Source organism: Neolamprologus brichardi, chromosome 22 (assembly GCF_056152115.1).
Source record: "Neolamprologus brichardi isolate AB-2024 chromosome 22, ASM5615211v1, whole genome shotgun sequence".
Classification (NCBI taxonomy): Eukaryota; Metazoa; Chordata; class Actinopteri; order Cichliformes; family Cichlidae; genus Neolamprologus; species Neolamprologus brichardi.
In genome coordinates, this window is record NC_142124.1 from 28,952,824 (window position 1) to 28,972,474 (window position 19,651).

The window sequence follows — 19,651 nt, forward strand, 5'->3', positions numbered from 1 at the left end:
ACTGCCGGGCTCTGAAGGCAAAAAAAAAAAAAAAAAAAATCAATGCAAACATGTTTGAGGTTCACCGCCAGTATAAATGCCCTCTTTGGCTCAGTGGGCACATTTTGAGAATATTTCTCGTGCTCTGCTCAGATGAAATGTAACATGTTATTTCCTCGACTCCTTGACCTGTGTGTCATTCGTCAGCTGGTTGCGTATGCAGGATGCATTCAGGCGTGCACGTGTGCGCGCAGATGGCGCTGCAGGCAATTAGAAAAAGGAGAGTGGAAAGGGAGCCATTAGTGAGCAATTACCTCTGATTGCTTCAACATTGTTTTGGTGGGCTGCAGCACACTGTGAAATAGCCAAATGTTGCATTGTGGGCCTTCTCTCCTGCTCTGGCTCTTCCACTGCCGCCGCCGCTGCTCTCAACCACACAGCTGCAGCCGGAGCAGCCGGCCAGACACCGAAAATGTCTGCTGTTGTCATTGTGCTTTTCCTCGGATCACTTTGTTGATCTCTGCCTCGGCTCTCTGCTCTGCTGTTGCTCTTGCTCAATATTTGCCTGATCCAATATTGCTGCCTCTCTTTCTCGCTTCCCAATGTGTCTACTTTTTCACTTAACTCCACTTCAGCGAGTCTATTTTCCCACCACTGCCTATTTCACTTCCTCATTACGTCCCTGACACACAACCTTTCTCATGAATCCTCCTTAATTTCTTTTCTTTTAAACCATTTCCATGTTTGCTTCTTTTTTAGTAACCCGTTTGTTTTGAATAAAGGCATTGTTAGAACTGAATACCTTGCCTTTTGGTCCTGTTTTGGTTGGCCCACGCATTTCTTAACTGCAATTTGAAACACTGACATTAGCATTAGCATTTTGGTTACTGCAAAGTTTATGGGTGTGACACATGTACATGCTAATAAGTGCTAAGTAACAGACTCCTAAGATAGTAGCATTTCGCTCACTACAAAAGAAGTAAAAAATTACTGGATGGTCTGAGCTACACATATAGCTTCATATTGTGTCCTGTGATTGCATTAAAATTCCAAAAGGCACAAACAACAGGACCAGCTATGTGTCTTGAATTAGCTGAGGGTTAGCGCTAGCAAACAGCTATTGGTTACAGCTGCGCGTGTCAACCGTCTCCAAATTGAAGCTTTATTAATAATTTTACACACCATGCAGTTGTTTAAAAAAAATGATGGGCATTTTAACATAGCAACCCGTGGAACGTTACGCACTTTTTCAAGTGGCTAATCCAGAAACTGCATTTGTGCGTTAGCTTCATGTTCAAATTAAGGGTTGCTACTTCAATCTATACACAATGTTTTATGATCAGTATATCTGAATGTTATGCAGCACTGCCTGATACAAATTAAAATTTTGGATGGATAATTTAGAAAACATTGTGTTTTCTGTTTATTTTTATTTTTTTGCTAAACTGTGCTGATGTTTTCAGGGACACGTGCCTGCACTCTCTGTATTTGAAAACTCAGAAAGATGACATTGAGAAACAGGTAAGCACATCTCAGAAGAACAATTTTTTTTCAGCAAAGTGATGCTAGTGTCTAGCCCAGGGGTCGGCAACCTGCGGCTCCAGAGCCGCATGCGGCTCTTTAGTCCTTTTAGTGCGGCTCCGCGTGGTTTGGGAAAATAATTTTCTTTTTTTAAGTAATTAGCTGGAGTGTATTTTATTTATGTTAGCTCTTTTTTTAACTTGTAGTTCTAAATTGGAAGATTATTGTGATATTGAAATATAAAAATAAAATTATATTCTATTATTTTTTTAATCGTTCAAAATAAGCGTCACACTTGCGGAAGCCGATATACCCGCCGAAACGCCGTGCCTTTATCGAGACTTTCAACCCCAGGTAAGCGAATTATGGATCTTCGGATCCACATTATGTCAGCAGCTGTTTTCCACCGTGAACTATGTTAAAAACAAACACCGCTCACGCCTCACAGATGACAGCTTGCACTCCTGTGTGAAGATGAAAGTGACTTCGTACAGCCCGTACGGCAGACTCAGGTGCGTCCGCCTCCCCCAGCAGCGGCGCTGCAGACCACGCCCCGCCACACACATTAATCAGATAAAATACATATTTAGGCTGAATTTTGCAAACATCTATTTTTCATTTTTTAGCAGCATAGTGCTTTTTTTTTCCAATTATTTTTTTTAAAAGTCAGGTCAAGGCTCCAAAAGCCCAAAGGCGATATAAAGGTGGCGGCTCACAACAGTTTTTGTTTGCTGGATCATTTTAGTTCAGCTGGGTGTCTTTCCTTTTGTTATATTTCTTTAAGAGTTCAAAATGTGTTAATAACATAAATAAAATGTAATTTTCTCTGTAGCACTTCATGGATTCAAGCAACACGCCTTAGTTGTTTACACAAAGCATAAAGGTAAAAAAAAAAAAACAATATATACAGTGTTATCTTCATTTTAGATGTCAAAAAGTATTTGCGGCTCCCAGTGTTTTCTTTTGCATGGAAATCGCGTCCAAATGGCTCTTTGGGTGTTAAAGGTTGCAGACCCCTGGTCTAGCCAAACATGTGTCCGGTGTATTGCTGCCCACATGAGACAGAAGCAATATTCTGACATTTTGGAAAGCACTGGCTAAGAATTTGCTAAAGTCTTTACTATCTTTATAACTGATGCACAGGTAAATGCTCTCCCAGAAAGGTTTTGTTGTCATCAGCTACATTTGCACGCTGTCACAGAGCAGAAGGCTATCAACACAGATCAGACCTTGTTAGAGCGCATTTGCAGACTGTCAAATGACAACAGATTGTGTACAATCTATCACGGCCTAATGTCTAACATCTATAAACTGTTTTGGATTGATTTTGATCCTTTGCATGTAGAAATATTTTGCTGACCAAAACCGGAAACCTAGAATTGCAACTCACAGTTTAAGCCACATGGACAAAAGCATGATTGCTGCTGTGTTGCATCACTTCTTCTTTTAATAACATTATGCAGGTACTTGGAAAAGAGAAAACCAATTGGTGTAATTGGAAGGGAAGGGTTTTTTTCATTCTTCCCCAACGGTGGATTTCAGCTGTTCCGATATTGTCTGTCTTAAAATGAACCAAATGCAGGAGACTGATTTATATGTTGCTTCAAAACAGATGTGCAAGTGAAACCTCAGTCACACAGGCCTAGAGACTTCCGCTTGTTAGAGAAAAATGTGTTTCCCCGACCATTTGGCAGGTGGTTGCTACTTGTTGCTAGGTGAAATTGGTCACAAAGGGGGTACTGCGCTAAAAACCTCCTTGTGATTGCTTTGTTTCCTAGCTGATTGCTGCAGTTGCCCGTTGATTGGTTGGACAATGGTTATCTGCAGACACTTGATACCTATCCACTGAGCAGTAGTTAAACATGAAAAGGTGTGATCCAGAAAATATTCACTTTCAAAGTAAGAGTTGTGTTTTAGTGGTAATAAGACATTTTAAAAAGTGCAAAAAGGGAAACATTGTCCATTTGTGGTTTGCATTATTATTTTCTTTTCCCCACTGTTTTATCTTTGCAAATAATTTCACCTAGCAACAATAAGCACATACTTAAAACCAGTGTTGGTCAAGTTACTTGAAAAAAGTAATCGGTAATTAATTACTGATTACTTCCCCAAAAAAGTAATCCCGTTACTTTACTGATTACTTATTTTCAAAAGTAATTAATTACTTAGTTACTTTTTAAAAACACGATTTACAACCTGAATAGGTGATAAAGCGATAGATCTTTCAGCCCAATTCTACTTTTTCTACATAATCCATCATACAAAATGTAATCAAAGTCTCTTTTTAAAACTTGTTTTATTAGTTTTAACCTTTTAACTTTATGCATCAAGCAAAAATTTAATTATATGCAACATTCTCTGAATGGAAGAAATTTGTTTAACATTTAAACTTATTTTCTGCACATTCCAGCACATAAAATATTATTTTGTGTGTGTTTACACTCAGTCTTTCAAATAGATGCAAGTAAAACACAGCAGAAAATAAATAACATCAAAGACTAGCGGTCCTGTTGCTCTATTTTCACCTGTATAGCAGGTGTGGGGTAGGCGGAGGTTTGCCCTAGTGCAGGTGTGCCACAGCGGAGTTTCTCTGTGAATTTCCCATTACGTGGTAACGCACTCGGTGCTTGCTTGGAAGTTTATGGGGTTTTTGTTTCGCTGTAAAAATAAGTTTTCTTCCCACGCACAACGGACACTAATGTTTTTGTCACTTTTTATGGAATCAAACTCAAAGTAAGGTCAGTACTTCCATGCTTTAAACGCTGCATGCTCATACTCTCTCCCGTACTCGATATATTATCCATTGTTGATCTGCACACAGTTGTTGTCACGAACGTCGCACTCGCTTACGTCACTGTCATGAGACATTCACGCAAAAAATCACGGTTTTAGTAACGCAGTAACGCAGCGTTCCTAAGGGAAAGTAACGGTAATCTAATTACCGTTTTTGCAATAGTAATCCCTTACTTTACTCGTTACCTGAAAAAAGTAATCAGATTACAGTAATGCATTACAAGTAACGCGTTACAATTCAGCCTATTTTTATTGGCTTACCACCATAAGCCCTATCACACTGATCACACCCAATCTCATCTGATCTTGGTAGCTAAGCAGGGTCGGGCCTGATTAATACTTGGATAGGAGACCGCCTGGGAATACCAGGTGATATATGCAGGTGGCTGTGGCTGTGAAGGTATGAGCAGCTTATCTATTAATCAGAATCTTGGTGTTATCATCAAGAGATAAAGGCCACTCATGACCTCACAATGATGTTATACATCATACAACCAAGACAAATGCACAACTTCTGTAAACTGCCGCAATTTTTGTAATTTTCAGTTTGTGAAAAAAGAAAACACATCAAAGTTTAAAAGATATTATGAATATTGTCTTAGATTACAGAATTTAAACTGGAATTGGAGTGGCCAAATGAAATTATTTGATTAACAGTACCTAACCCTAACCTTATTTTCAAGACCTCAAATGTATTTTGAACATACACTCAAAAGCTGTTTCATGGACCAGTGTGGGGTTTTGTTATTTCCTCATAGTTCAGGTAGATACAGTATTTTAACAAGTGGGGCATTGAAAATGTTAAAAGCATTGAAAACGGTCTTCCTTAGGCTGCATTTTTTTTAAATAAATCCATCAGAGAGACTGGAGGGACATTAGAAGTGGTCAAACAAACAGTTTGGTACAGTCTGAGAAAAAAAATGCAATCACCAGCTGGACATCCACAGAAGAAAAAAGGGGTGGAATAATCACAGGATCCTTTACAAAGAAAACCAAAGTCTATAATCAGCCTCAAAAACAGAAAGGCCAGATTTGTAGTTGAATGACTTTAAATGTAATCTTCACAATAGTTAATTTTATTATTTGCAGAATGAGAAGCCACCCCTCTCAGAACATCTAGATTTAACTCAGATGTATATGAATGAAAGATGTGCAAGGGCCATTAGAATTTTAATTACAAAAGCTGGTCAGGGTGTGAAAGATCGCTTTCATCACGACAGAGCTTGGATCAATAGTACTCTTGTGAAGTGAGGGGTTAGCCAGCAGACCTCAGTATGATAAACTGTAGAAATATATGAAATCACAGAAACTCTTATTGGAAAAAAAGATTAATATCTGAAGGGGTGTAATTTAACCGGTTTTGTTATATTCAAAGGTGTTATTTTTAAAACTTATTGATAGCCTGAGAACATTTCATTCTGGGTACATCCTCGAAATTTGCACTTAACGTTTAAATTTGAGTGTTATTTCAGTGGATGTTCAGGAAGTTTTAACTGTAGATCCCAGTGCATGTGTGTCAGGGACAAATCTTTTGACAGAGCAAGAGCTGAAGATGATGACGGGGAGGGGGGTCTCAGCACTTAGGGTAAATTTAGGATGCTTAACAAGAAGCTGCCTTCCTGCTTTCTCTTATTCTCTGCTTCTATTTCTGTCTTTTTTTCTCCCTCTTCTTTCTTCTTCTCTTTCACGCACTTCATATCTCCATCACACCAGGTCCCCTTCTGTCTCCTTCAGAGTTGGTTGCTTCTCAGCGGGGTGGGAGTAAAGTGTTGATTGGTACCATGCTGGCAAATGGTGGGAGATTGGAGGTAGCCCACTGATGCGAGCTCATGTTGAGCCCACATCCCCTTTCGGCCTGGTCTGGCAGGAAAAAAAGCGATGGCAGGGGGCTGGCGGACCAAAATAAAAACAAAATGAAATAGCACTGAGTGAGAAAGGCACTTTCAGCGCTTCTTTACTGATGCTACAGCTACAAATAGGCATGACTTTACATGTCAGTGCTTTCCCAAGACTATAGGCTGTTATTTTGTTGCCAGTTGTTATTTTGTTACTTTTGACTGATGCACTGGATTGCATTTAGAGTGTTTTTTTTATCTTAGTCTTGTATTTGGGGATGCTTCAGTCGTGATGAGTTATGACTGACTAGTTTGAGTCCCACAGTGCTTCAAAAACATGCAAAAACACATACACCAGAAAGCATCCAGAAAGGGTGAACATCTTGTAGAGACATCTTTTTATCGGACCAACAGAGTTCGAGAGTTCAGACATGGTTAGAGAGTTGGTTTGGCCGGTAAGCAATCTTATCAGTTGCAAACATTTGCACATTTAAAACAGCTGAGTTAAAGAAGAATTAGCTGAGATTAGTAGCCAATGATGTTTGAAAGAGGCATAAACAGCAACTGGTTATACCTAGTTTCTGAAGTCCTGTTTTGAAGGCCAAAAATCAGGGGTTTCTGCTGTCGCCATCTTGGTTGGAAAATCCAAGATGTGACGAGGAATGGTGAGTCCTCTACAGAGTTGTGGTTGAGAAGTTGTTAGCCAATATTCAAACCACTCATAACCCTCAATTTTGAAACCGTGTGCTATTTTTGACCGTTTTCATAGTAATAATGATAATAATCAGTCATTTCATTTCATAATCTGTTTCACGAGGCTTCACTGCAGAGTCACTGATTACCTGAAGTTCACGTTACATCCAGTGATTAACTAGCTCATCTGAATTTTTAACATCACATTTATGAATACAAGTTAAATTAATTTATATAGCCCAGAGTCCCAAGTCAAATTTGTTTGTAGTTTTATAACTTATAAGTTTTATAACTGGCCAATGGTTCTAGATAAATTACTGCAATAACAGGTAAGGAGGGAGGAAAGATGAAAGAACTAGAGCACAAGGGGGGATGAAAGAGAAGGTCAAACACAGACTGAAGGTGGGCAGATGACAGAAAGAGTTACATCATGGAAACCAGGAACCGAGATCTAGAGCAGCATTTGCTGTATTTACTGCATAAAAGCAGTCTGTTTGTACATGTACATCGACTAGAGTGCCCCATTAAAACACCACAATGTAGAAACTAATGTGTTTTAGTTGGAAGTACACTGTCTAAAAGTCAGTCTACACAGTTGGAAAAATAGGACTGATATTAAGATGTTCTTCACGAAACACACCAGAACTTTTAAAAATGTTACAAATTAATTTATCAAAATGTAACACACTCACATTTACTCCTCCCCACTTCCTTTAAGTAGATAAAGGAATTTATATTATGAATGTGGGACAGAAAAGGAAAAGAAAAAGAAAAGAAAATTAGTGGATACCAATTCACCAAAGTGCAGGAAATGTGTGTGATGCTCCCAGAAACCTCATTGCTCGTACAGCAATACTGATCAGAGGGACGTATTGATTTTGTTCTTGATATGATTTATAAGAACTTTATTTAACATTTACTTCTGTTTTCGAGCCTTTTTTTGAACAAACTGTTTCAGTACATCGTGCCAGAAATCACCTTCTCACGGGATTTTGCTTTGAACGAAGTTTCTAATCATAGTCTACATCCGGGGTGTTTTGCTCCAGGTGGATTGCAGAAGAAGTGCAAATCCTACCTCTCAGCAAGTTCTCTATTTGATTCTTGACTTCTCATTTCGCCCGTGATGCCACATTAGCAGCAAAACTGGAGAGCTATGCGCTTTGAACCAACTAGGTGTGAAAAACCTTTAACCGACGAGTCTGTTTGTAAATGTGCCAGGTGGTGGTGGGAACGAGAACACAGCGCACGCCACCTCTGCGCCACGCCAGAGGCAGAAACATGAGGCTTCGCTAAATGTCAACCATGACTTTTTTCCTTCATTTTTTAAAAAACAAAAACACCAACTGACTAGGCAGTGATGTTGTGGGGGATGTTTTTCTTGTGAGGAAAAAAAATCAGACTATAGGATGGAGGGAGACAGCGCTAAGGAGGACAAGTAAGCTTGTTGAACTCATTGCCAGCTTCCCTCCCTTTTTCACTTTCTCCCCCGTGCTCGTTGAAGAAAGATTAGCTGGTGCGCTATAAAGGTCACAATAGTGAAGTCCGTTTTGGCAATGTCAGCCATGGGATTGGATTGGCCGGCCTTCAAAGGGAGGGATTACCATAGAGCCACGAGCTGAAAGTAACCCAGCGCTGACGGGCCAGATCGCAGCCAAATGACAAATTACAGCTGGTCTGGTTAGGTCTGTGGGCCAAGAGAAATAGTGCGTGTGTGCGTGTCTTGGTGCTGCAGTAGACAGATGAAAGCTCCTAGAAGCTGGCTGAGCTCTCGCTCCATTATACAGACGAGTGCCTCTATTCTCTCCCTGTCTCCACACGCACACGCACACACTCCCAGAGTTGAAGTCCGCATGACTCCGCTGCCCTCTGTCTCCTCACGCCTCCAGGACAAAGACATCAACGCACACACACACTTCTAATCTCTCACACGCAAGCAGGCGTGCCCTTCAAAGCCAAAGGAACTGGAGCAGACGAGACAAAGATGGACACGGTGGCTTTAAAGACACGAGCGGGCGTGCGAGTGTCTCCTGTGGCTGCAAGGTAACCCAACCTGTCCCTGTTTATTCCTATTCATCGCACTCCTGTCAGCAACACAGCTTGACCTTGGCTTTGTATTATGTACCTCGCAGAGAAAGTCATTAGGAGCTTTGAAGATGAATGTACAGCATCATCGGCGAGGGACTTGTGTGGCTCCGCGAGGACACAAAGGTGAGCTGAGGTAGCTTCTGCTAATTGTCACAGCTAATTTACACTAATTGTATTTATTTGCCTGCTGCCTGACCTTGGCTCATCGACTGCCGGCTTTACGGTTCAGCAGAAGTTGCGATCGGGTTCAGTTGTTGGTCAGAGCTGGCTTCCGCTTCCAGGTCTTTGGGGTCTCCCTTGTCAGTGTCAAGGGACACCAGAGTGAGTAGCACTGTTAAAAAGTACTAAAAAGGGATCATACAGTTAGAAGCAATCACCACTGTTGCTTGACAGGACGGTCTATGTAATTGTTAGTTACTGTTACCGTGGATTTGCTCAATCCACAACCAGTCGCAGCAGATGGCCGCCCTTCCCTAAGCCTTTTCTGCAGGAGGTTTCTTCCTGTTAAAAGGGAGTTTTTCCTTCCCACTGTCGCCAAATGCTTGCTCACGGGGCTCGTCTGTGCTATTGCAGGGTCTTTATGCCTTAAAAAAAGCAATAAATAGTTCAATTGTATTTTTCATTGTCCTAAATATACTAACAGGGTTCACTGTGGAGAAAATGGATAAATCGCCAAAAAATGCACTCATTGTTAGCTAAGAACAAAGTGCTTACATGCTTTTTTTGCATGCAAAAAAAAAGAGTTAATGGGCAAAAAAAAAAAAGTGCGACAATTAGGAAGAATGGCAGTCAAGATGCTACACTTTGTCTTCTAAATGCACAAACTGTCTGGCTTAATTAGGATACGTAGGACAATCTCAAAGTAACACTCCCAGTAAAACACCCCCGACGGGAAAGCATACACGGTAATCCACAATAATACTCAAATTATCTCATTACAGTTCATTCATGTGGGATGTGCAGAATGCATTAGCTTACAAATAAAATGATTTGAACATTATTCTGGCTTTCCTGCTTCCCTGTAGGGAGTGTTTATTCTATAAAAATAAATTGTGCTTACACTTGTCAGCAGATATGCATGCTGAGTGGAGACTTACGCACGACTATGCAGAAAGGGAGAGTTCTGGATAAAGGTCTTGCTAGCTAAGCATGAGATTCGTGTCTGTTGCATGCAGTGCACGTCAATCTACACACATTAGACAAAAGATAAACTAAAGAAAAATCTACCTGCCTCTGAGAAGTCTGAGCCTTGCAAAAAAACACTGGATATTCTAATAGCCTAGGGTTCAGGCTGAAGGTTAAAGAGGAGTAACCCTAACTCTAACTTTACAGGGTTAAAGACAAGTATCTATGTTAAAATCTTAATTATTTCAGTCCAGTCAGCCAGCTCCCTAATTAGTTCAGTGTTGATATGTGGTTCTAGGCTGTGAGCTTGTCACTCCTAACAAAGAGACACCAAGCTCAGCAAAACAGGGCTGACAGGGAATGGTGGTGGGCACACTAATGAACTTCAGACAGAGAACTCAAGTTAGAAAACATTCATTATACCAGCAGAGTATAGTTAGAGTTTGCAATCTAGGCTCTGAGCTCATCATACTCTACAGAATATGTTCTTTATAAACTGGGGAGTGATTTGTCAAGGCGGATGCTGAGGAGAAGTGATCCAGGGTTGTTATGGACATGTCATAGGTTTGGGTGGGACGTCATGAAGCTCACATGGGCAAATTTGTAGGATGTGTTATGTATAATATATGAGAATAATGCAGTAGCCTATACGTGGGCAGATCGATCCAATTATAGCGCAATAGGATCAATACTTAGATTTGTTTCTAGCCACTTAAGTTCAGTACAAAAATAGTTCAAAAATATACACTATGAAAATGTCTGAAGCTTTTTGTGTTGACTGTCACCTTGTTTTATTTACAGTGCTCCCTCGCTATATTGCAGTTCACCTTTCGCAGCCTCTCTGTTTCGTGGATTTTTTTTGTGCAGTTTTGCATGCTTTTTTTCTCCACAGTGCATTGTGTTCTGCGTCCTGATTGGCTATAGACCATTGTCAATCAAGCTCGTGTTGCGTGTTGCTTGTCAAATTTACATAAATCTTCGATCGCTAGCAGTGTGACTCTGAAGTGCTGTACTGTATGTTTGTAATTTTTCTCCCCAACAAACACAACAATGTCGATGAAACGTCGTCACCTGTGGGTGCCTTTGGTTTCATTCTATAATACTGCACTTATTTTTCTACAAAGTTCGAACTTTTAGAGTGTTTAAACAAGAGAGAAAAGTGTGAAAATGTTCATGCCTGTCTGAGAAAAGTGTATAAAGCATGTAGTGAGGGGTTTTACAGCCTTAAAACATCCATAATGATTGTAAAAAATAAAGTTGTCTACTTTGCAGATTTCACTTATCGCGGGTTATTTTTAGAAAGTAACTCCCACTGTATAGCTTATTGCACATTTAAACAGCAGATGTTGACCCAAAGTGCTTTAAAGACAGGCACATTTACATTCTAGGTCCCCAAGAAGTTTCAAGATACATAAAAAGGTGAAAGTTGTGTTTTGTTATTCTAACTAATTATTGTAGAAAGTAATTAAAATGTCATTAAAGGGGTTCAGAATTTGCAAATTGATGAGAAATTCATCTCATAAGTCATGACAAACTCCCTCCCCTACACTACGCTGCCTTCATAAGAGTATCAGTATCGATATTGGTATCTGCAAACTTCCCCCCATATTGATTTGTATCAGATGGATACCAAAACACTATTGCAGTATCTACTCTCTTAACTTTCTGAGATTTGAGCTATCATTGCTGATGACCCCAACCCTGACCCCAACTTTAACCCAGTAAAGCCTAAACCATGAAATAGTTGCCAGAAAATTCTTATGTTTATAAATAAGGGTTTATTCAGCCTATTGCTACATCTGACATTTTTCATTATATTTGGCCTTGTCCTGTTTTTAGGAAAAAAATGCTTCTGATGTGTTTCAGTTCATAAGAAGTGATTTTGTGGTTTTTCCTTGTGCAGTGCTTCAAGTGCACATCCACTTGTTTCTTTAAAGCCCTGCTCGGGTCACTTGTATATCCACGTTGGATTCTTTCCACTGTTTGAAAATGATAACCGTCTATCATGACTTTGATTTCTCGGGACAAGGATGAAGTTAAGTGCAAGTGATCGAGTGCATCAAGTAAGTTTGAACTCAGTGGTCGTTTTCATCCTCAGGTCTGATGCTGAGGAGGAATTCAAGCACTATAACCAGGGAATAAAGTGGAAAGTGGAACAATCTGGAACGGTATTCTGGCATTTTCATTTAATGAGCACTTTAATCTGATAGGCAGGTTAATGCATAACAGTGAATGAGTGAACATGTCATGTGCCGCAGCCTGGTGTTGCTTCCAGTGGGGGCATGGAGACACTTTCTCAGTAATAAGAAAATAATGATGTCCCGCGGTACGTTTACACCTTAAACACATCCCTTTCTCCTCATCCTTTCGGGGAGTTCATGGTGCAGATGTAAATAAAGTTGCAGTCCCACTAGCACTGCAGAAGAGGATTTAACATGACCAGAGTAAGTTTCTTGTTTTTATTTTTAAGTGGCATGTAATTTGAAATGCAGCTTGATAAATATCAAACACACAAGCTGTTTCTGCACAGTTTGTCAGAAAATGTATATCCAGTTAATGTGAAATGTAAAGAAAACTCTTAATGTGCAATGAGAGATTAGGAAATGACTGCTACAAAAAGCTAAGTACGTTAGCCAAATGAAATTTTATAAAATGGAAACTTAAATCTGACATGTAGTGGGAGAGTTTTAAAATCAGATATTGGATTGTTACCTGGTGGAATCCAACATTTTGTGACTTAAACTCCGTCGTCTGAATCCACAGATAGCAGTGAATACTAGAGTAAAAGCACCGGTCAGCTGATCACAGCCTGTGCACAAAGAAAGACCTCTTGGAGCTCACAAAACACATTATTGTGTGACTCGTGTCTAAGACATTCTTTTCCCCAAGCTGCACCCAATCTTAGGGTTTCCCCACCTCCGGAATCCTACTTTAACCCCTGACCACAACCCCTTTGAATGTAGAGAGAAGCAACAAACAGGCTTCTCCTTTTGCTCCTGACCTGAGCACCACCTTCAGTGATGAAACAGCAGTTTCATCACTGCGCTGCAGCCTGAGAATATCAGCGAGCCTCAGTGTGAAGGCTGGGTTCGTTTAAAGATGAAGTTGGTGTTTGCCAAAGCAGAACTTGAATGCACCTCACACATCAGCATATTCAACTTTTCTACTGATACTATATGTTTTGCACTCAGGAAAATATTAGCAGTGGAATAAGAAGACATCTACAGATATTGTGACCAGAATATCTGTATTTTCAATCACAAAAATAAAGTGGTAAATGTAAGAGAGTGGGATGGCGATGCAGTGGATTGCACTGTTGCTTCACAGCAAGAAGGTTCTGGATTTGAACATTCCAATTATGCATACAATTTTCCTTTTTAACAAAGTTTCTATTTAAGGCTACTAATAGTTTCTTCCTGTTAGATAGGGAGTTTTTCCTTCCCACTGTCACCAAGTGCTTGCTCATAGGGGTCGTCTGATTTCTGGAGTTTTCTCTCTATAGGGGCCGTTACCTTAGAGCACAGGTGTCGAACTTCAGGCCTTGAGTGCTGGTGTCCTGCAGGTTTTAGATGTATCCTTGATTCAACACAGCTTATTTAAATGGCTAAATGACCTACTCAACATGTCTTGAAGTTCTCCAGAAGCCTCGTAATGAACTAATCATTTCATTCAGGTGTGTTGACCCAGGGTGAGATCTAAAACCGAGCACTGGGATTGGGCACCCCTGCCTTAGAGAATAAAGCTCAAGGCGACCATTGTTGTGATTTGGCGCTTTATAAATAAAATTGAATTGAATTGATGGACTGATGACCGGTGGTCAGTGTCAACTGGAATAGGCTTCAACCTCCCTGCAGCCCTCGACGGATGAGACGTTAAGAACATGAATGGATGGGTATAATCAACGAACAACACAACAATATTCAGGCCTGTTTTTTTGCTGTACAAATTGGACAGAGCAGAGGAAGAATGATGGATTATTGTAGGTTTTACCATAGCAGTCAAATCTAGCCTTGAGCTCAGTGCACCAGAGTTTGCATAAAGCAACGCTATAGTTTGCCTGCTTACTTTTTCTGAAGCTTGGCATTTGTCTGGGCAACGCTGCACACAACTTTCCACTCTTTCTGAGCGGATGTTATGTTTATAAATGAGACCTCAGGAGGCTGCTGGATGGGGCAGGTGGTTTAGTTTCTGCAGAGGCATACAGGTGGGATGCTGCGGGCCACAGGTTATAGTCACTCCAGTTATTGCTGGTTGCTTGGCACGGCAATTCGCTGGAGAGCAGCAAAGCCAACAGAAATCAGTGACTCACCCTTCCTATCTCCCTCACACTCTCTCACTTTTTTTTCCCATTCCATTTCATCCACAAAGGGGGCAGAAGGCCCTCTCTCTGAGCACGGTGATGCACAGAGACATGTATGCCCAAGCATTTACATTTCGTTTCTTGCTTTTGAAGATATAGTTCTACCCCTGCCACTCATTCCAGGTGGAAAAAAAGTGAAAAGAAATAAGTTTGGTTCCCTTCTCAGCCTCGCTCTTTGTGGATCTACATTAGCCTCTGGAGAGCAAACAGTCTGGAACAATCTCTCCCCACCAGACCTCTTTCAGTCTTTCTTTCTTTGTTATGTTTTCGCCATCCACTCATCTTCCCCTCTTGTCCTCGTCCCGTAATCCTCCAAGATATACTTTGCTCCCATTACACGTGTGTTCCCAGTCAAAACCGATGAATTATAAATGAACGTCCATGAAGCAGAATTTCAGAGGTCTCCTGTTGCTGTTACACACAAAAATACTGCCCAGAGGAGTGGAGGCATTATGATACGGTCATTTAACAGATGCTTTTATCTTAAGTGAACAGTAATACATGCTGTATTTTTAGCTTAGACCTCAAGGGCTTTAGCCGATTGCTGGGATTTAAGAGGCAACATTCAGTTTGCTCTGCTGCTGGCCGAGTCGCTGCCTTCACACTGTATTGTCTGTCCATATGTAGGGCACACGAACTGAACCTTTGGGAAAGATGTCCCATTCCATGTTATCATCTGTCGGAAAATAAAGAAATGAGCATGTCCGAAGCCTCGGAAGAATCTAGCGTATTTGCATAAGCCTTGTGTGAAAGTGAACAGTAAACCTGTCGTTGCGGCTCCCTCATTGCTTAGCCTCCTTTTTCTTTGTGGAGCTTCACCTTCTTCTTCTCTTTCTGTTTCTTTTATTAAACTGAATCAGTTTTTCTTGTCAGAGTCCTCCCTCGCTCCATCACTTTTTAATAACCCTCCTCGCTTTAATGAGTTCTGTTATGTACACAGGGGGCAGCGGCTAGGGGCCAATTTGTGATTTCACATCAGATCAGATCAGAGAAAGCTAAGGAAATAAAAGGGGGGAAACACACACACACACACATCTTCCTGCGTGTCTCTTCTTCTTCTTCTTTTTGTGCCCACAAGAGAGAACCTTGCATCTCATCTGGGCAGCCTGGGGAATTGCAGCGCTCCCCGAGCCGCCATTTTGGAAGCATCCTGTGGAACAGCGAGTCACCGGAGAGAACTCCTTAGGGGGCGAAGGGGAGAGAGCAGCAGGAAGGGAGAGGGAAAAAAAGGCAAATGATGGTGTGTACCCGCATGAGGTTAGTTAACTTTTTACATCTGGAAAAGCCTAATGAAGCTCTCCTGTTTGCTCTCGCCGGGTTCTGTAACTGGAGGAGTTGCAGAGAGGTGAGGGATTTAGTAATGGGATGCAAGCTGCAGAAATCCTCAACTTTCACATCGGGGCTTTGTTTATCTCTCCTAGGCGAGGGAGCAGCAGCCCACAAAGCGGCTCCACCTCACACGACTCAGACAGTGTCATAACCTCGCCCATTTTAGCTTGCCTGAGAGGTACTGCGTTGCCGAGCTGAGCTGGATTTTATATGAGACCAAAGACTGTTGCAGAATCACAAAAACGAGGATGATGATACGCTTCCTTGAGCTATTTTTCATTAGCTCTTTGTTTCCTTTAGCATTTATAATATGTGGTTGATTAAATAAACATGATATTTTCAAAAGAAAAATGCAGTAAGCTATATACACATATATATAGTCAACTCTCACCCTGCGGGCGGTCTCTCTCCAGCAGTGGCTGGGGAGCTTAAGGATCCTGCACAGTACCTTAGCTCAGTGGTTCCCAAACTTTTTTCGCTGGGCCCCCCTTTGTTTTACAAGAAAAATGTTCGCGCCCCTCCTCACGCGCGCGCACATGCACACAACTAATACGTCCTCCAACCACACACACCCATATTTTGCTCAATTGTGGTTTATTTCACACCTCAAACATTTAGTAAACAATTAAGCAAATACAAGTAATCTGCAGGTAGTAAGAAAATAAACTACTAACTCTTTTACGCTACGTCCACACCTACACGGGTATTTTTGAAAACGCAGCTGTTTCGTCCACACGTAAACGGCGTTTCGAATCACCGAAAACGGAGATTTTTTAAAACTCATTTTTTGCGTTAACGTGTGGACGAGGAATACAGAGTTCGTCAGGCAACGTCAAAGGTATGTGCCTTTTTTCATGTCAGCTGTGCGTCACATTATTGTTTACATGAGAGGAATTGCAGAATGACAGATAGTCAGATTAACAGTATTTTGTATCTGTATATATTTGTATATATCTTCAGGTTTTACACACTTACATATACACGTTGTTACTGTCAGAATCAGAATCAGAATCGTGTTTATTGGCCAAGTATATGTGCAGACACATAGAAGGAATTTGGTTCCGGTAGATGGTGGCTCTCAAGCACAGCAATTTAAATCACACACGCACACACACACACACACACACACACACACGTGTCTATACATACACATACATACACAACGCTGTGTAAACCAACTATAAATAACTAATCTAAACTTATATACATAAAATACAGAAATGAAATGAGGTGGATTGAATACTACAGAATGTACATAAGGTGCAGTTGCTGTCTGGCAGTGGGAGCAGTGTGACAGATCAACTGTTTAGAAGGGAGATGGCGAGGGGAAAGAAACTTCCCTCTATTTAGAAAGGCAGAAGCGTCATGGTGTAATTATTTTGGACTGATTCTTATATAGCGCTTTTCTACTCTCCCGGAGTACTCAAAGCGCTCTATACAACACGCCACATTCACCCAGTCACACCCATTCTCACAAGCACTACCTCTATACTGAGTGCTTTCTAACTACACTCACACACATTCATACTCCGATGGATGCATCGGAGAGCAACTTGGGGTTAGTATCTTGCCCAAGGATACTTGGCATGCAGACTGGAGGAGCCTGGGATCGAACCTCCAACCTTCCGATCAGTAAGTGACCTGCTCTACCTCCTGAGCTACAGCCATCCCATCCCCCATTTTACATGTAGTTGTTTTTTTCCTGTGTAAAAATATTCAACATTGCTATCAATGCATTTTTCAAAAAATGCCTCTCTGTGCAAAATGGGTTTAAAAACATAAACAGCTGTTTAGCTGTCAGTGTTTGTGAACTAAAAATCAAGAATGTGGGATTCTGTTTGTCCGTGATTTGAACAGCCCAGCGGTGCTCCCGATGAAGGGAAAACCAATTTTGCAGGTGAAACCAAAGGGAAGATGTGCTTCACCATATTTTCTAGTCTTTGGCTTAGAATGAAGTTGGTTTGGAAACATATTCAGCTATGCTTCGTCTCCTGCTTTGCGTTTGTGTGGGCGCCCCGTGCTAGCAGTGTTCAAGCGTTGTTTTTTTGGGTTTTTTTCCCTTTTCATGCCGTGCCCCCCACTGCAATGGCTTTGCGCCTTCCCTAGGGGGCGGGCCCCACACTTTGAGAAGGTCTGCCTTAGCTGTTCCTAGCACTGCCCTCTTCTGGACAGAGATCTCAGGTGTTGTTCCTGGGATCTGCTGGAGCTACTCGCCAAGCTTGGGAGTCACTGCACCGAGGGCTCCAAGCTGGGTACAGCTGGATAGCATAATGGTAAGACCACATCCATTTGGAACAGGAGTTATAGGTTTGACTCCCGGGGTGTCTGTATCCAGTACAGGTCTTAGGCTAGACCCCTGATGCCAACCAACCTGACTCAGCTGGATTGAAGACACTTGCAGGGGAACCTGCAAATTCCACACATTTCTCAAAATATTTTGACTTAGATAAACAGACAAAACATTTTAAAAAAGATTTCCTGACAACATAGATGGAGCTCAGAGTTTGCAAACCTGAGTATATTACCCTTGAAATACTTAAAAATAAAGTGGAAGCAAAGTGTGCTATAAGTACTCTGAGTGCTATACTCACTCACTGTTCAGGGACTGTCTTGATAGTTGCTGTGAGTCTAAAAACAAGACACAAATAAAGGCCATTTGTCACTTTATGTATAACAGATCAGTGCTAAAAAACTGAAGCTCTTTAAAATGATATATAAACACACCTTATTTTCACCAGAAGCACCATCACATACAGGCAAAAGAGCAATAAGTACACTCCTATAACATCCTTCAAATTCTTGGAATTTGGCCTCCAGCTTCTTGCTGTATGCATCTTTACACCATCTCAATCCTGCATTCAGTTCGTGTTGTATCCTCTTCTTCATTCAGTACTGCTTTCAGGTAACTGGTGATCCAGGGTTTGTTGTTAGAAAAACTGCTGGAGTGTTGACAAGTCTAGGATAGATTAAAAATCGTATAATTCTGCACTGGTTTTGCATGTGTGAAAGCAAAAATTGGGATAGGAGAATTATTTTCTCTCATCATTAAGGTAATCTTTTAACTAACTTTGGCTTAGCGTTTCTACAAACAGGAAAACTTTAATGAATTCACAAATTTGCCAGCTACCCATGGTGTCACTTGCTGGAGCCATTTTCAGCCATTTTTGAGCAGGAAAAAAACAAATCTGTATGGAAAGCACATTTGAGGCCTATGATGAAGCTGCCACAGGGTGGCTATAACTCAGGAGTTACAGCAGGTCATCTACTAATCGGAAGGATGGTGGTTTTATGTGTGCATGCCTAAGTGTCCTCGGACAAGATACTGATCTCCAAAATGCAATTTTTTAAATTATATAACTAAAAAAAGTTTACTTTAAATTTTAGTTTACTAAAATTAGTTTAATTTATTACCAATGCAACAAAATAATTGAGAAATGGATAAAAAATGTATTGGTATGTGTAGGCCTAGTGGCTATAAAGCTATGCAGGCCAGTGCTGATACTGAGGGAGAAGTTGGCTATGCTACGTGTCCAACAGACAAGGCCAACAGTGAATTTTGGTGTTCCTAAAAGGCAATCAGTGCTACTCATTATTGAATGAACGCAAACAAATACAAACTGCCAAAAGAGCAGTTAGCTAACAGTAACTGCAAAGTATGAGAGCAACAAACTCGCACATAACAGACAAATGAACAACAGAAAGACTGTGGCTTAGTTGTGACCTCTGTAGCTGCTGTCATATCAGAGGAGGGAGTAAATGCCCCTAAAGTCTCACTTAGCAGCGGTCATGTCAGCTGATGAGACAGATGGCCTACTCCAAAATATTCCAGTAATGCCCCTGAGAAGATACCACTTTAGATTATTAATATTTTTACATAAAAGCTGGGATGACATTACAAAACTAGGATCGATGTCGAAGGCCTATTTATTAA

At 41.0% G+C, this 19,651-nt stretch overlaps 1 protein-coding gene across 1 annotated transcript; it reads left to right on the forward strand.

Annotated features, from left to right (window-relative positions):
• The first annotated feature begins 1,483 nt into the window (after nucleotides 1-1,483).
• LOC148096808 (uncharacterized) lies at nucleotides 1,484-16,040 on the forward strand. The gene is made up of 5 exons (XM_087834894.1): nucleotides 1,484-1,500; nucleotides 8,708-8,861; nucleotides 8,951-9,029; nucleotides 15,470-15,648; nucleotides 15,813-16,040. Exons 1-5 carry the CDS (start codon nucleotides 1,484-1,486, stop codon nucleotides 16,038-16,040), a joined length of 657 nt encoding a protein of 218 aa, XP_087691020.1.
• The last annotated feature ends 3,611 nt before the right edge of the window (nucleotides 16,041-19,651 follow it).